This window comes from Molothrus ater, chromosome 5, assembly GCF_012460135.2.
Source record: "Molothrus ater isolate BHLD 08-10-18 breed brown headed cowbird chromosome 5, BPBGC_Mater_1.1, whole genome shotgun sequence".
NCBI lineage: Eukaryota > Metazoa > Chordata > Aves > Passeriformes > Icteridae > Molothrus > Molothrus ater.
Genome location: NC_050482.2, coordinates 53,057,517 through 53,073,119, shown reverse-complemented (window position 1 = coordinate 53,073,119; position 15,603 = coordinate 53,057,517). Strand labels below are relative to the sequence as shown.

At 48.0% G+C, this 15,603-nt stretch overlaps 1 protein-coding gene across 4 annotated transcripts in view; it reads left to right on the top strand.

Moving 5' to 3' along the window:
- The first annotated feature begins 2,333 nt into the window (after window positions 1-2,333).
- The window catches only part of ABTB3 (ankyrin repeat and BTB domain containing 3), a 174,936-nt gene continuing 161,666 nt past the window's right edge, over window positions 2,334-15,603 (top strand). For all 4 annotated transcript variants that reach the window (XM_036400354.2, XM_036400355.2, XM_036400353.2 and 1 more), the window contains exon 1: window positions 2,334-3,439. In XM_036400354.2, coding sequence (XP_036256247.1) covers window positions 2,482-3,439 — 958 coding nt within the window. In that variant the 5' untranslated portion in view covers window positions 2,334-2,481. The remainder of the gene's footprint in view (window positions 3,440-15,603) is intronic.

The window sequence follows — 15,603 nt, the reverse complement described above, 5'->3', positions numbered from 1 at the left end:
TCACCAGAGATCCAGCCTGGTCACACTGAACTTATTTGAACTTCAGCCCTTTCAATAGAAAGGTAATTAGTCTTCTGAACAAATGAGTCAGAAGTTCTTACTACCACTTTTGAAAGTTTAAACCAGTCTAGTGCTGCTGACATGCCTTTGGTGTGTTCAGTATTGCAACACCTTTCAAGATGGCAGTGTGACTGGGAATTGAACTGCCATGAGCAAGGTTGCAGCTACAAAATCTCTAGTAAGACCTAATATTTTGCTTTCTGAATTAAAAAATAAAACCCCAAACTCTTTAGAAGTCCAAACTGTTTCTGAGTCAACAATAGAAATGCCTGAGTCTGCATGGTGCCCAAGACAACTGTCCACTCCTCATTTATCCTATTCATCTCAATGCGATGTTGTAGCCTAAAAGTTATGCAGTGCCCAAGGGGAATGTTGACCTCTGCAGCACCGTTTTTCACAAAGGCCGGTGAACAAAACACCCACTTCTCTTGTTCCAGCCTCCCTGGATGCCTGCCTTGTGTCTCTATGAAGCCCTGCAAACCAATTACTAGAAAACCTCCCCATCTTGAACCTTCCCTGAGTTTGACCTGCTCTCATATGCTCAGCATGCACAGTTGTGGCATTCTGTGAGAGCATAAGACAGAGTCAGGTGAATGGAGTAAGAAAAATAACTATCCTGAGGGGTTTAGTCCTAGTGGTGCCTTCCTTCTCCTGCCAAATGAAAAGGGGAATTTTGAGCAACCACTGCACTGAGGTGGTGAAGACACCAGAGGGCTCTACTGCCAGACGTACGGCTGGATTGCTGCAAAGTCCACAGGATGTTGCTCTCGAGGTATGCTCTCATTTTTGGTGAGCCAGCCTCGAGACGGGCTGTTGCCAGCAGCATGGGCCTCGGCATCTTACTTCACTTGTGACGGGGGCTTAAGTTCTGATTGCTCCTCTTCTCAGCTCTTCTACCTTTTACCAGGATATGGTGGTGTTTGGGAAATCTGTGGAAACCCACACTGCATCTTGTGGAAGGGCCAAGAGTATGCTGAGAAAGCAGTTTTTGCCAGCACTTGACTTCGTTTGGAAAGCAACCCCCTCTTGGTGTTTTTGGTGGTGTTATAGTTCTCCCCAGCCTGACTGACAAATGACCCTACCTGTAGTTGTGCTCCTGCCTTTCCTCTATGTTGATGTTGAAGGAGTGCCAGGCTTGCTTGGATGGGGAAATCTCTTACATGACTTGCCTTGTCTGTCCAAGAATTTTGGCTGCCTCTGTTGGCATGATAGAGAAATGTGTTTGCTAGGCTTTTATCCTTAAAGGGATAGAAATTTGCTAGTATTTTATGCTTAAAAGGGTGAAAGATTTCTTCAAAACCAGAGCACAAAAACATATACATTCTCACTCTGTTGCCTGGGACATTAGTCAGGCAACTGCTAAAAAAGCTAAAGCCTACAATGTGAGATTAAAATACATTAGTCGAGGATAAATTGTCTTGCACAAAACCCATCTAACTATGCATAGAAAATGTGCCCTAAGCCCAGTATAATTCTTACTTGTCAAAGCCTTCACGATACTTAATGGGTTAACGTCAAGAATGTCAAAGGGTTTTATTGTACTTGTTTTAATTATTTGGAAATTGCTCTTCCTGACTCGAGTGAAGGCTGGAATTCTTACGTGGCAGTTTCTGCTTGATTTCAAAACATCTTGTCTGTCTGATGAGATGTGTGAGTGCTTGCGTTCCCTGTCATTTGTTTATAGCAACATCAGGGAACTGCTGGTGTGAAAACCCAGTGCGGGCCGGAGCGGGGCTCTAGCTCGTACGCCTGGGGAACGGCGTAGATGCATGCAGCAGAGCCGTGCTGTTGCCAGCCGCGGGGACAGAAGACACGGATGGCCGCACTCCCCCGGCTGCCAGCGGGCCCAGACCCGCATTAACATATCTGTGCTTTGCAGCGCGCAGTCCCAGCCCTAGAGGTGCTGCCTTGCGCGGAGCTGGCAGCCCCCGCGGGCGCGGCACACGGCGGCTCCGCACGGGCCGCGCCCCCTCCCGGCCCGGCCCGGCTCGGCCCGCGCCGCGCCGCGCGGAGCGGCCCCGCGGGGCCAGCCAAGGGAGGCGCGGCCGCCGCAGGGCGCCGTCCCATTGGCCGCCGGGCGCGCTGCTTTGCATGTCTCCGCCCTCTGGCCGCCTCATTGGCTGCGAGACGGCGGCGCTTTGCATGGCCCCGCCCCCCGCGCCCGCTGGCCGGTGCTGCGCTGCGGTGCGGTGTCGGGCCGGCGGCGCGGCGCAGTGCAGGAGCCGGAGCCGGGCCGACAGCGGGGCTCGGCCGGCGGCAGCAGGAGCAGGGCGCAGGCAGCTCCGGCGCTTCGCTGTCTGGCGGAGCGGGCGAAGCGAATCGGCCGGCGGGTCGCGCCGCGCCCGCTCGCTGCTCTCTCCCCCCGCGTTCCCGTGAGCCGCTCCCCGCCCGGGTCCGTCGGGTGCAGCATGAAGTGCGGCGATGGCCCGGAGAGGTAAGACGGCGGTGAGGACGCTGGAAGACCTGACGCTGGACTCCGGGTATGGTGGTGCGGCGGACTCTGTGCGCTCCTCCAACTTGTCGCTGTGCTGCTCGGATTCGCACCCCGCGTACCCCTATGGAGGAAGCTGCTGGCCGCACCTAACTGACTCCATGCACAGTCGGCATAACAGCTTCGACACCGTCAACACCGTCCTAGCGGAAGACTCCGAGGTGCTGGACTGCGCGGGGCAGCAGTGCTCCCGGCTCCTGCCCGACCTTGAGGAGGTCCCCTGGAGCCTGGAGGAGGTGGAGGCACTGCTGCTGCCGCCGCCGCCGCGCCGGGAGCCGCGGGCGCCGGGCGCCGCCAGCCCCGGGAGCCGGGATGCGGCGGCGCGGCTCTCGACGCTGGTGAGCCGGGCGCTGGTGCGCATCGCTCGGGAGGCACAGCGACTGAGCCTCCGCTTCGCCAAGTGCACTAAGCACGAGGTGCGGAGCGCCATGGAGATCGTCCTGGGCTGGACGCTGGCGGCCCGCTGCACGGCAGCTGCCCTCGGCGCCCTCTCCCTCTACAACATGAGCAGCAGCGGCGGCGACCGCTTCAGCCGCGGTAAGTCGGCCCGGTGCGGACTGGCCTTCTCCGTGGGCAAGTTCTACCGCTGGATGGTGGACAGCCGCGTGGCCCTGCGCATCCACGAGCACGCCGCCATCTACCTCACCGCCGGCACCGAGAGCCTCTTCCGCGACATCCACGCGCGGGTGCTGGCCGGTCCCGCCGCCCCGCTCCCGCCGCCCGGCCGCCCCCCGGCCGCCGCCGCCGCCCCGGCCGAGAAGGAGAAGGAGGGCGCCGAGGCACCCCGCTTCACCCTGGAGGCGCTGGAGCAGACGGTCAACAACGACCCCGAGCTCTGGGGCTTGCTGCAGCCCTACCAGCACCTCATCTGCGGAAAGAATGCCAGCGGTAAGTGCGGCCGCCGGGCGGGACCGGGCGCCACCGACCACCTGTTGCGGCGGGCGGGCCCCGTCCGCCCCCCCGGGCGCTGGGCGGGCCGCCGCCGCACCTGCCGCCGGGGCCGGGGGCTGCGGAGGGAGCAGCGGCGCGGCTGCCCCTGCACGGCGGTGCCGGGCCCGGGGAGGGCTGGAGGGGAGCTGCCGAGCATCCCCCGCACGGCTTTGCCGCGGCGTGATGGGCGTGAATTCAGGGGCAGCTGGCTGGGTGTCGGCGAGGGCTGGCTGAGAGACAGTGGTTCAGAGCTTCAGTTTTCCACAGGAAATGGCAGAAGCGCAGCTGAGCGCTTGCAGGCGAGATCAAACTTTTGTTACATATGCAGTGGTTTGGCCAGCGATTGCGTGGTTGGCGCTGAAATGCAGTCTTTCTGGACAGATTTCATTCATGTTGCTGCATGTTTACTCAGAGCTTGACACAAATGCAACACCGTGATGCATCAACTTCCTGAGCATTTTTTCCCTTCGTTTTTTAAACGATGAATCTAATGTTTTTAATAAGTTGTCCTTCGGTAGAGTGGCATTCTAAAGTTCATGTTCCTTATTTCAGCTCCCTCTGTTTGTCAGGGAAGTGAAATGGAACGAGACGTGTTTCAGGGAGGCAGAGTTAAAATAGGGTGGTTTTTTTCATAGCTTCTCCTAAGCGTGCACAGACACATGCAAACACTTTTATTAAGCTTAAAGTCAAAATACCTGTCACGCTGAGATGCAAATATTTTGGGGGGGGGGGGGTGTGGAAGAGGAAGGGAACTGGGAGAACAAGGGTAACTGGAAGCCTAGATCACGTCTCCAGATAAGCCTTGTTAAGTTGTTAAAGCCACAGAGGATGCATTACAGCTAATTATCTATTGTCTTAAGGCACCTTCTCTCCCATAAGAGACCCAAAGGAGAATGCCGAGGGAGCGAAAGAAAGGAGCAGATATTCCTCTCTGCTGTAAATAGATGTTGCTTAGTTCTATTCCTCTGGTGGTTTTACTCCAGCAGTGGATGTTCTCCCCAGAGGCTTTGCTGAACCACCCCTCAAAATGCGTCTGACCCCGGGGGCTTGTGTTGCAGGACCCAGGTGTGTTATTCCAGCGCTGGTGCAGGCAGGCATGGCTTCCCCAGGAGCGCCACCGTTGTTTTTTTTCCTTGAGTCCTGCTATGGTGCTTGTAGGTTTCAGATGGCACTGTGTTGTGTTTCTGACATTGCAGCACTGGCTGTGCAGGCTCCTACTGAGCCTTTCATTTTGTTTTGCGGCTCTCTCTAACTCCCTCTGTATCAGCTCAGTGGATTTAAATGAACTTCATTCTGACCCTCATTTATCTCCCTTCTAGGGACACAAAACCTAATTTTCATCTCCATTTTTTTGTAGTTTTAGCTGCCACAAATCTCCTTGGTAGCTCAGTCCTGAGTTGAGAAAATAGCAGTTTTCTAAGATGTTTGAATCAGACCCTAGCAAGTTATCCATTTTGTTTTGTCTCTCTCCCTATGCCTACCTGCTTTCTCTGCAAATATCTATAATGTTGTTTTGCTTTTTAGCCTCTTATAATACATAGTTTGGCATCCTGTTAAATATATTTAGAATTACAGGTGCAAGAGCCAGGCCTCCCTACAGTAAAAGCCATTTTTTACTGCTGTAAATGTTTATTTAGTTTTAATCCAAGGGTGTGTTGCCTGCTCCTAAGTACTTTCAAGGTAACTAAACCAGGCATTATAAACCATTAAACACAGTCTGTTTCTTCACGAGTGAGGTATGTATCTGTTTATATAGTCCTCACCATTTTGATGTCTTGAGTGCTCCATGTTTGGCTGCAAATGTTTCCTTTTCAGGCACTTAAAACAGGTGGGGAAGTCTGGTGTGAGAGATTATTTGACCGGCCATCTGTAGCAGAAGGCTTGGATTGCTGGAAGCTGCATCTCTGTTTAGTGGCCTAACCACAAGTTCATCCTTCCTCCATCCTCAGTACTTGAAACATCATGATAGCACAACTGAACAGGTAGCAGACTTCTCACATCTCTTTGCACCTGTCCAGGAGAAGAGACAGGTCTTGTACTCTTGAGGTTCTGTAAGTTGGAGTGTCATTTCCCAGCTGGGTTGCACATGACCACACAAGCACTGGAATCCGTGGATTTGGTCCAGCAGGTGTGGACAAGAAGCAGTGGTGGGGTCCTTTCTGGAGGTACCATGGCCAGTGTGATTTGAGTGAAGGCTGGGGATGGAAAGCAGTGCAGAAGCAGACTCTGTAGCAGTACCTTATCTGCAGACAAGTTTTTGTGGGGAGAGGTGCCTCTGTCTGGGAGGCAAATGTCAAACCTTTGAGAAATTTCCAGGCGAAATTCAACACCCTTAAGTTCATCCAGACTGTGAAACAGGCAACCCCTGAAGATCATGGGATGCAAGTATGTAAAGTGCATGAGTTTGTGTGTGATGCAGTCCAAGATGACTCTAACAGAGTTTGTGAACACGAGTGTTGGGGAAGGTGGTCTGAGGATCTGCAAGACGCAAACCAGCCTTTCAGGGCTTCCCTATAAGTTGTGCAGAGTGTTTAGTGGTTTCAGCTGAGGTTTTATAGCCTGATATCATACTTGGTCATCTTGAAAGCTGCTGAATAAGAGCAGTATTGCAAGATAACCTTCTCCTTCCTATAAATGATGGTCATGTGCCTTCAGACAAAGATGTTTGAGCTGGTTCTTTGTACGGGCCCTTGAGCCTGCTGGGCTCCTTTTGGGAGTGTTTGGCCTGAGCTTGCACAGCTGCCTCAACTGGAGCCCCACTCTCCAACAGGAGCCTGCTCATTGCTCTTACAGGCTCAAAAGCCTGTGGATGAAGGTAGTTGCACTCCTTCATGTGTTGCAGGCAGCAGACCATGCATCCTTGATAAGCCCCTTGATAACTTCATGTGTGGGACAGGGCAGGGATAGCATTGGCAAGGCAGGTGATGCCGTCAGCAGCAAGCTGCTGGAGTATGGCAGCAACTGCTGGTATATTGACTGAGCTTTTTAGTAATCTTTCTGATTACTATATCAGAAAAAAATAGACTTTAAAAGCACTCTGAGATAGTAGTTTCCACTCCTCCCCCCCAGAATTTTAACTTCATGGCTGAACGAAAATGAAAAACTTTACATTTGGGATTTCATTGATGCTTAAATGTTTCAATTATGAGCTCCATCTGAACAGCACAGTGCACGTTTTACATCCTATAACAGTTGCATGGAGTGTTATTTCCCTTGGAACAGGGGGAGAAAAATACTGTGTGCTCAATGAAAGGCAGTAAAAGCTGGCACCTCTGTGGTTTAAGCCATATTATTGTAGTTTCTTTATTGCTCATCAAACCCTTACTTTTATGCCAGGTCTGAGAAATGCTTTGAGGTGAATGAGAAGTTTCCCCAGGTCTTGGATCCAGTGCAGATCATTGGAGTAAATCCATATAGGTTGTTTTAACGGGGGAGCTTGCATGGTAGGTCCAAGTAGCTCAAAGTCACCTGCTGGGTATTATGGAGGTCCTCTTTCACTGGGAGGAGGGATGGCGTTAGAAAACACTTGAATTAATACAGAGTTAAGAAAATTGGTTTTTCCTGTTTCAGTCTTTGGGGATCTCCATGTCTTTGCGACAGAACTTTTGGTGGGAGGTACTCAGCTGGGGAGCTGGGGGATCACAGGATGGAGTTTTCTGTGGAGGAGTCAGCATGCACAACTCTGCCTTGTCTGTTTGTGTACAGCTTCTAAAAATAGTGATTTGGAACCCAGCTACATCCCTGTGGTTCCTTCCTCTTCTTAATATTATTTAGAGAAGAAGATCAAACTAGTTAGAAACCCAGGATTAGGTCAGGCTTGGCTGACACGTGTCAGCTAACCTCAGTGTAACCTCAGCCTCTTCTCCTAATTCAGGCGAACTAGGGGGACTCTGAGCAGATGAGCAGTACCAATATATTAGCAAAGCTTAACCAAATCAATAAATTCTTTTCAATTTTGATTCATATGTATACATACATGTGCACACAGAGACCATACCCTCCTTTTACTGGTAAGCATACTGTTATCTGTTACTTCTCTGCTTTTTGCTGTAATTGAACCATTCAGGATGCCATTATGGCCTTAGGGACAGTGCAAAAATCAATCTGAAACTTATTTCAGCTAAGATGATAGGGAATATTTGGACACAAAATGGAATTTTATGCTATTTTTTTGGCCTTATTTTAAACTATAATTCCAAGAATATCCTTCCCCCTCCACCCCCATTATGTTTCCGTTGTATTTTTTTGCTACTTAAAAAAAAAGGAATATAGTTGAAGTTTCTTATATGTGCCAGTATATTATACTTAGAGGTCTTTGCTGTTTGTTTTTCCATCTATTCCAGGGCACTTGAGGTTGACATGAGTGGTGGTGCAACAAATGATCTGTAGTTTTGCTTGTTTCTCTTACCTGACAGTCTCCCAAGCAAACTTCCACACCATCTTTGAACAAGTTGTGAATTTGTCTCCTCTCCATTCCAGGTGTGGTGGGAGGGGGAGAGGGGGAGAAATCCCCAAGAAGGTTTTGCCTGTTTGTGGTTTGTGGCTAGTGATGCTGGTGGGAACTGGGATGGTAGTGCAGAAACCATGCTCCTTCTCTGTAGTGAAGGGTGGGTTGCTTTGACCAGAGTGGAACAGAAGGATCATCAGTGTGTGTGTGCTTCTTGAAAGCCTCTGTTGCCTTGAGAGGACACCTTGAAAAGGGAGCAATGGTAGGACTGGGAAGTAGAGACCCATTGGGAGGTGAGGGTTTGACTCACTGGATGATGAAGGTTTGTTTCCCCTCTGGATGTTTTGATTCATGTAATTTGTTTCAGTTATGAGTCTAACATAAAAAAAAAAATTAAAAAATCCCAGAATTGGTTATACTGGAGGCACCCAGGATAATCATAAAGCTTATGTTTGCCAATATGATTATTCTTTTTGTCATGTTGGAAAGTACCTTAATAGCATTTATAGCCTTGGCCACGCTAGGGAGTTTTCAGGCTGCATCTACATTACTTAGTTTCTGATGTAAATGAGGCTTTGGAATGATGATTGGAAATGTGATTGTGTATACAAGGAGCATGTTAGGGGAATAACAGTATTGTTTTAGCAGTATATTGGGTTCCTGGCTTTTTTGCTGAGTGCTGACAAGCTTCATGTAGTTTTTCAGCCATCCTGTGAGCTGGTGACATAAGGTGCAGGTGAACATTAGGGACAACTTTGTGCCTTTTCCTAGTGCTCCTGCTAATGCTCTCTCTTCCACTGCTCAAAGTTAATAAAAATGAAAAAGACACCACTCTTAGTGTGTTGGTGTTTCTGCAGTGTGTGTCATACCAAGCAGTTGTCAGTCACAAACCTTCCACATTGTCCAGAGTAAATACCTGGTAGTGCAGTGGCTGGGAACATTTACAGCCTGAAACCTTTCTCCCCTGCCTGGTTAGGGGTTGAGTTCTCCTATCTCAGAAGTTAGGCAAAAAACTTCATGGTCTTTTCCTCACCTTTCCTCTAATGCAGATGTGAAAGAAGAAAGCCCCACTCTATGAGATGACACCAGAGGTGGAGAGAACTGTTTCCTGTAGCATGTGGGTGTTGGGAATGAAGTCCTCTGCCGGGAATAACATCTTCTGGCCAATGTGTAGTGCAGAAAGAGGGGGGAGGGGCTCCTTTCAGGTAGTTTGCTGAAATTAGGAGCTTTCATGCAAAATACTTCTGTTGCTGGCCCAGCAAAGGATGTACAGGAAAAGCAAGGAGGGGATGGATGAGGGAGTTTATCACCAGGCTGTGTTTTCTTGCAGTGAGTGTGATGCGCAGCAGCACTGCCACTGTTCATGTCCCTGAGTAGGGTAGAATTCTATGTATTCGTGGGGCTGAAGTGGATGCTTGGTGGATGATAAATCACATCAGTGCCTCTTCACTTTCCCTGTCTCCTCCCACTTTCAAGATTCCTGCTGCCTCAGTTTCCCAGGCTGGGTCATCATGCCCAGCTCTGGCAGCGATGCCTTCCTGCCAGTCCCTTTGTGCCAGCAGTCCTGCCCATGGCTCTGTCTGCAGGCTGTTTTCCTTTGCCCAGCATATAGGAGGCTTTAGCAAGGCATAAAAATTAAGTAGGGACTATTTTCTTTCTTTGCTCTTGTCCTTGTTTACTTGTTGACCAAAAGCAACATACTGCACCATCTCTGCAGAAATCTGTAATTGCAGTTGTTATGTACCTGATAAGTATTTTAAAGATTTCAAAAGACATGAAGTGAAAATTACCCCAGAGCTTGTATGGCCAGCTTAATACCCTCTGGTTACTTTGCCAGAAGTGTTCAGTTAGGCAGCCTGAAAAAACCACAGGCATTGTGAAGGACTGTGCCAGCTAAATGGTCACATGTGGTTGGTTCTTGGTCTGCCCTTGCTTTCAGTAGTTTCCTACAACAAAGAGTTTCAATCAGTGGCCACATTTGTTTGGCAGTGCATGGGCTTCCCATTTTCCCAGAAGGTAACATAGTTATCCTAAGGATGTGAAGAAATAAAACCTGATGTCAAGTCACTCCTTTTGCTTTCCATAGGGCTGCATTTCTGTCTTGTAAAAACAGAAGAGAGGAGGGCACTGATCAGGTGAAATGAGTCACTGAGAAGGCAGCTCTTGGCTTGTTCTGACAGCAGGAGTGAAAGGCATGTTCCTGGGAGCAGCCAAAGAAGGAGTCACTGTTGGTGTGGATCAGTTCAGCAGCATGGATGGGGCACAGGCACGCTGACACCTTGCTGAGGCTTGTCTCATTTACTTAAATTTAACCTGATGTGCTGATGATCTTGCATCATCACACTTCCTTACTCTGGCAGTTTGTGGGTAAAGAGAAAGTTCTACAGCATGGTTTGTGGGACATGACCATTTTCTTGAGCTCTACTGAAGAGGTCCCTGTCATCTTGATGGTATTTTATCCTCTTCCTTGATTCCTAGGCTGAGTTCATAGGAAGCACAGTACCCTTTTTTGGTGTAATTGTTCCTAAAAACAACCCAAGAGATTTTATAGTATGGTGAGAGGGTATCCAGTGGTAAATATGTGGACCAGCTTGGAGGCTGAAAAGGCGCTCAAGAGACTCAAAGATTCCCACAGAGATTCTCTTGGCTCATTACTGATAAGGAAAAGAAATTGGTTTTGATTTGGTTTAAACAATACTGGATTAATAAGGAACAGGACAAAAATTAGACACCCTGTACCAAGAGACCTCAGGACAGGTGATTGTGTGCCTGATGAATTTAGCTGACAGAGGTGGATAAGGGAAGAAGGACTTGTTCATCCCAGTTGGTTCCAGGCCACTTAAAAGCATGGTGTTAGACCTGGTGTAAACCCCTGTGGGCAGTGTAAATCCCTGTGTGGCTGCCTGATGTTGGTGCTTGGTGGGAACTTGGCTGGCCCTTGGGGACTGGGCTCTTCCTGCCATGGTGCTTCAGATGTTGGTACTGCGATCTTGTGAATGATACATGGAAGCACAGGAGACAAGTAAAGCTTTCTGTGGGGGTTTAAGGCAGCTGAAAGTGAAAGTGCAGGGAGGGATCAGTGCTGCAGGATGTGTGGGAGGCGGTGGGATGCTCGCCAGGAGATAGGAGCACACGAAGGCGTTGCAGCTGAGCCGTGAGGGACTGGTAATACTTCTGGGTCAGCAAATTCACAGCCTTACGTGGCTTTTCCAGAGATCTTATGTGCATAGACCTTGCTCATGTGAACAGCACATGGACTTCGCACAGCCATAAAGGTCTTAGGACACGCTGGTGAATGAGCCGGAGGACAGGAACCCCTGAAAAGATTAGAGAAGAGGCCTCTTCAGGGACCAGATTTCTGTCCTCAAGTGCTGTGGAGTAGCACCTGGACCTGCAAGAGTCTGAGGCTTTAAAATTCATAAAAGCACCCTGTTTTTAAATTGCACTGCTATGAAATATTGCTCCCAGGTGGGGGAAGTGAGCAGGGCTGGGGTTGCAGCAGAAGTATGTTGAATGTATTTGCATTTTTGAGGCAATTAAATAATTGAAGGAAACTTTGCATCCTGCAGTGTTTTGCAGTTTCTCTGGCCCTGTGGTAGTTTTGGATAAACACTGTTGGGCTGTAGTGCCTTCTCTTGTGTTGTGTTTGGCCGTGATTAAGTCGCTAGTCAGGGAAGGCTGGCTTTTTCTTGCAAAGAGCTAAGCAAGTCTTGCAAGGCTCTCTCTGGAATGTTACCCAGCCGGGATTTGGAAAAACAGAGGTTGTGATGCTGTGGGCCATATGTACTCCCCAGACTGCAGGTTCTTTACGCCAGATGAAGCACCTTGAGTTCTCTGTCACCTCTAAGAAGTGAATGTGGCCGGCAGCAAGGCAAGCTGCCACTGGGGAGATGGGCCGGATGCCTGGGGATGGATGCTGGACTCCCAGACCTTTGGTGGGAAGTGCTGCCAGCAGAAATAAGAGAGATTTCAGAGGTCATAGTCATTTTGGTTACCCACTGAGATGCTTTCTTTGTGGAGAATACTAAGAAGATTTTTTTAAAATTATTTTTGGTGTACTACATAGGCATGTCTTTGCATGCCAGTGTATCACAGAAATTGATTTCACTAAATCATTCACTGTAAATCTGAGTAGGTATATCATTTTGCTCTGGGTTTTTATATAGCAGAGACAGCTGCTAGGGGCTAGATGCAGGTACCTCTGATGCTGTTATTTCTCTAGGGGCTTATAAAATAAGGGTCACAGAACTCAGTACTTCAGAAGAAGTATCCCTGTGCTACTTGTGTTATTTAACTTCTCTAGTGCATGTCTTGTGTGGGGTGCTGTGTAAGTCAAGCTGTTCCAAAGGTAGTGCTAAACCCAGTCCTGTAGTCCTTGTTTGGGCAACATTCCCACTGATTTTGGTGGTAAGGACAGCTTGTCAAACACCAATATCAGCTCTTGCATTTGGTAACAAATTACAGAATTAAGAATTAAACTCCTGAGTCAAAGCTGTAGGCCCAGGCTTAGTTTTGCTTAAGATAAGCTTTTCCAAAACTGAAGATGAGTATCAGTACCTCACTGCAGATAGTTATTCCTAATTTGAAAGGATTTTTTCTTGCATTGTTTCACTGATTAATGGTGTTCAGCTTGAAGATTGCACAGCCTGTGAGGCCTTGTGCTACCTGGCTCTAGCCTATTTCTGCTGGCCCATATAAGAAAAATGCTAAAAATAGTCCAGCAGTGTAGGTTTTCAAAAGTAAATTAGATTTTAAAAATAAGAGGTTCAGTTTAATTATCTGGTATGCTCTCAGTAAGGGGGAGCAGGAGTTTCAAAATACACAATTTTTCTAACCTGGAAAAAACCCCCACCCCAAGCATAGCTGTGCCTCAGTAGTTAGGACCTGCTGTTACTTTGCTGTTGCGCTTTACCTATTAACTAGTTCTTCATTATACCAGTACGCTCAGAAAAGAATTGCCTTGTGCATCAACTGTTTCTGGAGAATGAAAGCAGTTTTGCAAGCTGTCTGAGTGCAGAGACAGACAGCAGGAAGGTGCAGAGTCTTTTTAATGGAAAATACCTGCCTGTGGGAATGCATATGATGCCTTGCTTCCATCTTACAGAGCATGTTTGGTAGAGGATGGGTAAGACAAGGAGGCGTAGTTTGAAATATTCCACAGGTTGAAATGTAGGAATGGCATAAACACCAGTGTAATGCAAAGGATGAGCTTAGGCAGCAATGTTCTTGCAGCAGAATGCTGGGAGCCAAGATAAGTAAGTTGGTGATGCTGTCTGACATGCATCAGTGGTTAGACTGTGGTGGCTGAATGCTTCTAAAGCAAAATTAAATACAAGAGAAAAACACCCTAGCCAAAATTCATTCCTTCTTAAGTGTACAGATAGTCTAAATGATCTTCAGGAAGGATATATCGGCTGTCACCTCTTCTCAGCACACAGAAACTGCCTATGCATGGGATAATTGGCAGGTTTTATAAGGAGACCTGTGGTGATGAGAGCCCTCAAACCACCAGAGCAGATGGGGATGCTGATGTCTGCTGCCTCTGCCTCCTCTGACCAGGGATGTCATGGGGAAAGAAAGGCACGAGATGGACCTTGAGGTTGTGGAGGAACTGGAGTTATCAGATGGGTGGGAGAACACTGCTTTATCAGGGCTGGCGATGTTCTGATTACAGGCTGTGTCAGGCAGGAGCTGGTGAGTCACAAAGTGTTTTCTGATATTTAGGGCTGGATGCTCAGGTGTCAGCCACTATTGCAGGTGACTTCTTTCACTGACTGAGGAGGCAAGGCAAGGTTTTCCTCTGGATGGGACCCTGTCCACCACCTTTGTCAGCCTGAGATCAGATGGCTCCACTTTGCCCAACCTAGGGCTATGTTTTGAGACTTCCTGGAAGTTTACCTGGAGCCAGGCTGCTGCTGCCTGCTTAGTAGGTCCTTCTCATGCAAACAGTGCAGACACATCCCAACTGCAAAACTGGCTACAAACTGGCTGCTGAGCAGATTTAAACCTGTAGCATTGACTGCTTGTGCAATCTGTGTTGCATACTTCTGACAGTGCTGGTAAGACATTCCTGTCTGGAGTGAGAGGGTGGAGTGCAGACACTGGGGTCTTTAGCATTGGGATTTACACATTTTCTGGTCTGGTAAGGTCTGAGTTGGGTGAGTCCCTGGGAAACCTCCTCTTTGGGGCAAGGACAGCACTTAGAGGGAAAACATGTTAAGGAAATGAGGACTTGTTAGTTTACTTCTCCCCTTGACTGTGACTTGAGAAGCATCATTGGGGTGAGTTCTGTTCCTTCTTCCTTTAGAGGTTTGCAGTGCTGTTGGCATTGCACTGATATGCACAAAAAGTTGTTGATATTTAAACACAAATGTTGGCCATGGCAAAAGCAAAAATTAAAACAATTCAGCACACCACATAAAACATCCTCTGAGCCTGAAGTAATTAGTTCAGTTTCATAGCCTGATTTCTAAAAAGAGAAAGAACAGAACAAACAGCAGAAAAGATAATGAAATTGGGGGGGGGGGAGGCCCACAGGGACTGTTTCTGTACAGTGATAGTCAACCACAGTGGTGTTATTTGGTCCAGAAAGAAGGCACCTGGGGATTCTGTGATTGCACCATGCAAGGGACCGAGTTGCAAAGTGGGAACTTGAGCAACTGCTGAATTTTTTGCGGGGAGCCAAGATGCAAGACTGAAAGAGTGAATTTAAAGTTACTCTAAAGAGCCCTCTCCTTTTCCCAGCATAGCAGGGATTTGTGGAACTGTATAATTGCAAAGGAGTGGCTGGGAAACAACGTGCTGGGGTTATGCACATGGAGACTATTTCTAAAGATTATATTAATCCTATATTAATAATTGCAGAGGAAGTACTGGTTTGTGTTTTAGCCAAAGCTTTGCTTGGACAGCCTTTGTAGGCATTGCACAAGATGTGCAATGTGGGTGTTGCTGCCCTTTGTGCTGCAGAGCCATGCTCTCCTGATGGGCACTGCAAACTGAGGCTGCTTCCTGCAGTATGACAGGAATAACCTTTATTGCTTTTAGTAACCCTGTGAATGAGTAAGAGCTCCAGGACTGAGTGTTCTACTGTTCTGAGCTCCTTTCATGATCACTTCTCTAAGTTTTCTTTTGCCATTTTGGCATGGGCAACTTTTCCTTCCCTGTGTTTCATATGTGCTCCCTTCATTAGGAGTGCTGACCTTCTGGATACTGCCCCTTTTCTTTCCCCTTAAGTTCAAAGAAGTTCAGTATTTACATAAGCAGCTTGCTTGCTATTTTACTGCTTTCTGGCATAATCTCTCTTGAATGCCTTTCTGAAAATAGTCTGTCCAAGTAAAAATATGAGGTAAAAATATTCACTGTTGAAGCAGAGTATTTAGAAAAATAGCTGTAATTTTGAGTTGTATCAAATAGAAACCCAAGCCTTTGCAGTTGATTAGGGACAGGTGTTTTAACTTCTTCTGCAGCTGTTTTTAGGTTGTTGACTGGAATTTTTGACCTACTGGAAAAAAAAAGGCAACCAAAAGAGCCCTTACTAAATTTGGTATTGGGGCTATAGCTCTGTGAACTTAGTGTAAAGCAGAAAAAAGGATGCAAAGCACCACTTCATTACACTGGATTGTTGCATCAATAATGTAGTAATGTAATTTCTTGGAGGGAAAAATAATGGGCTCTA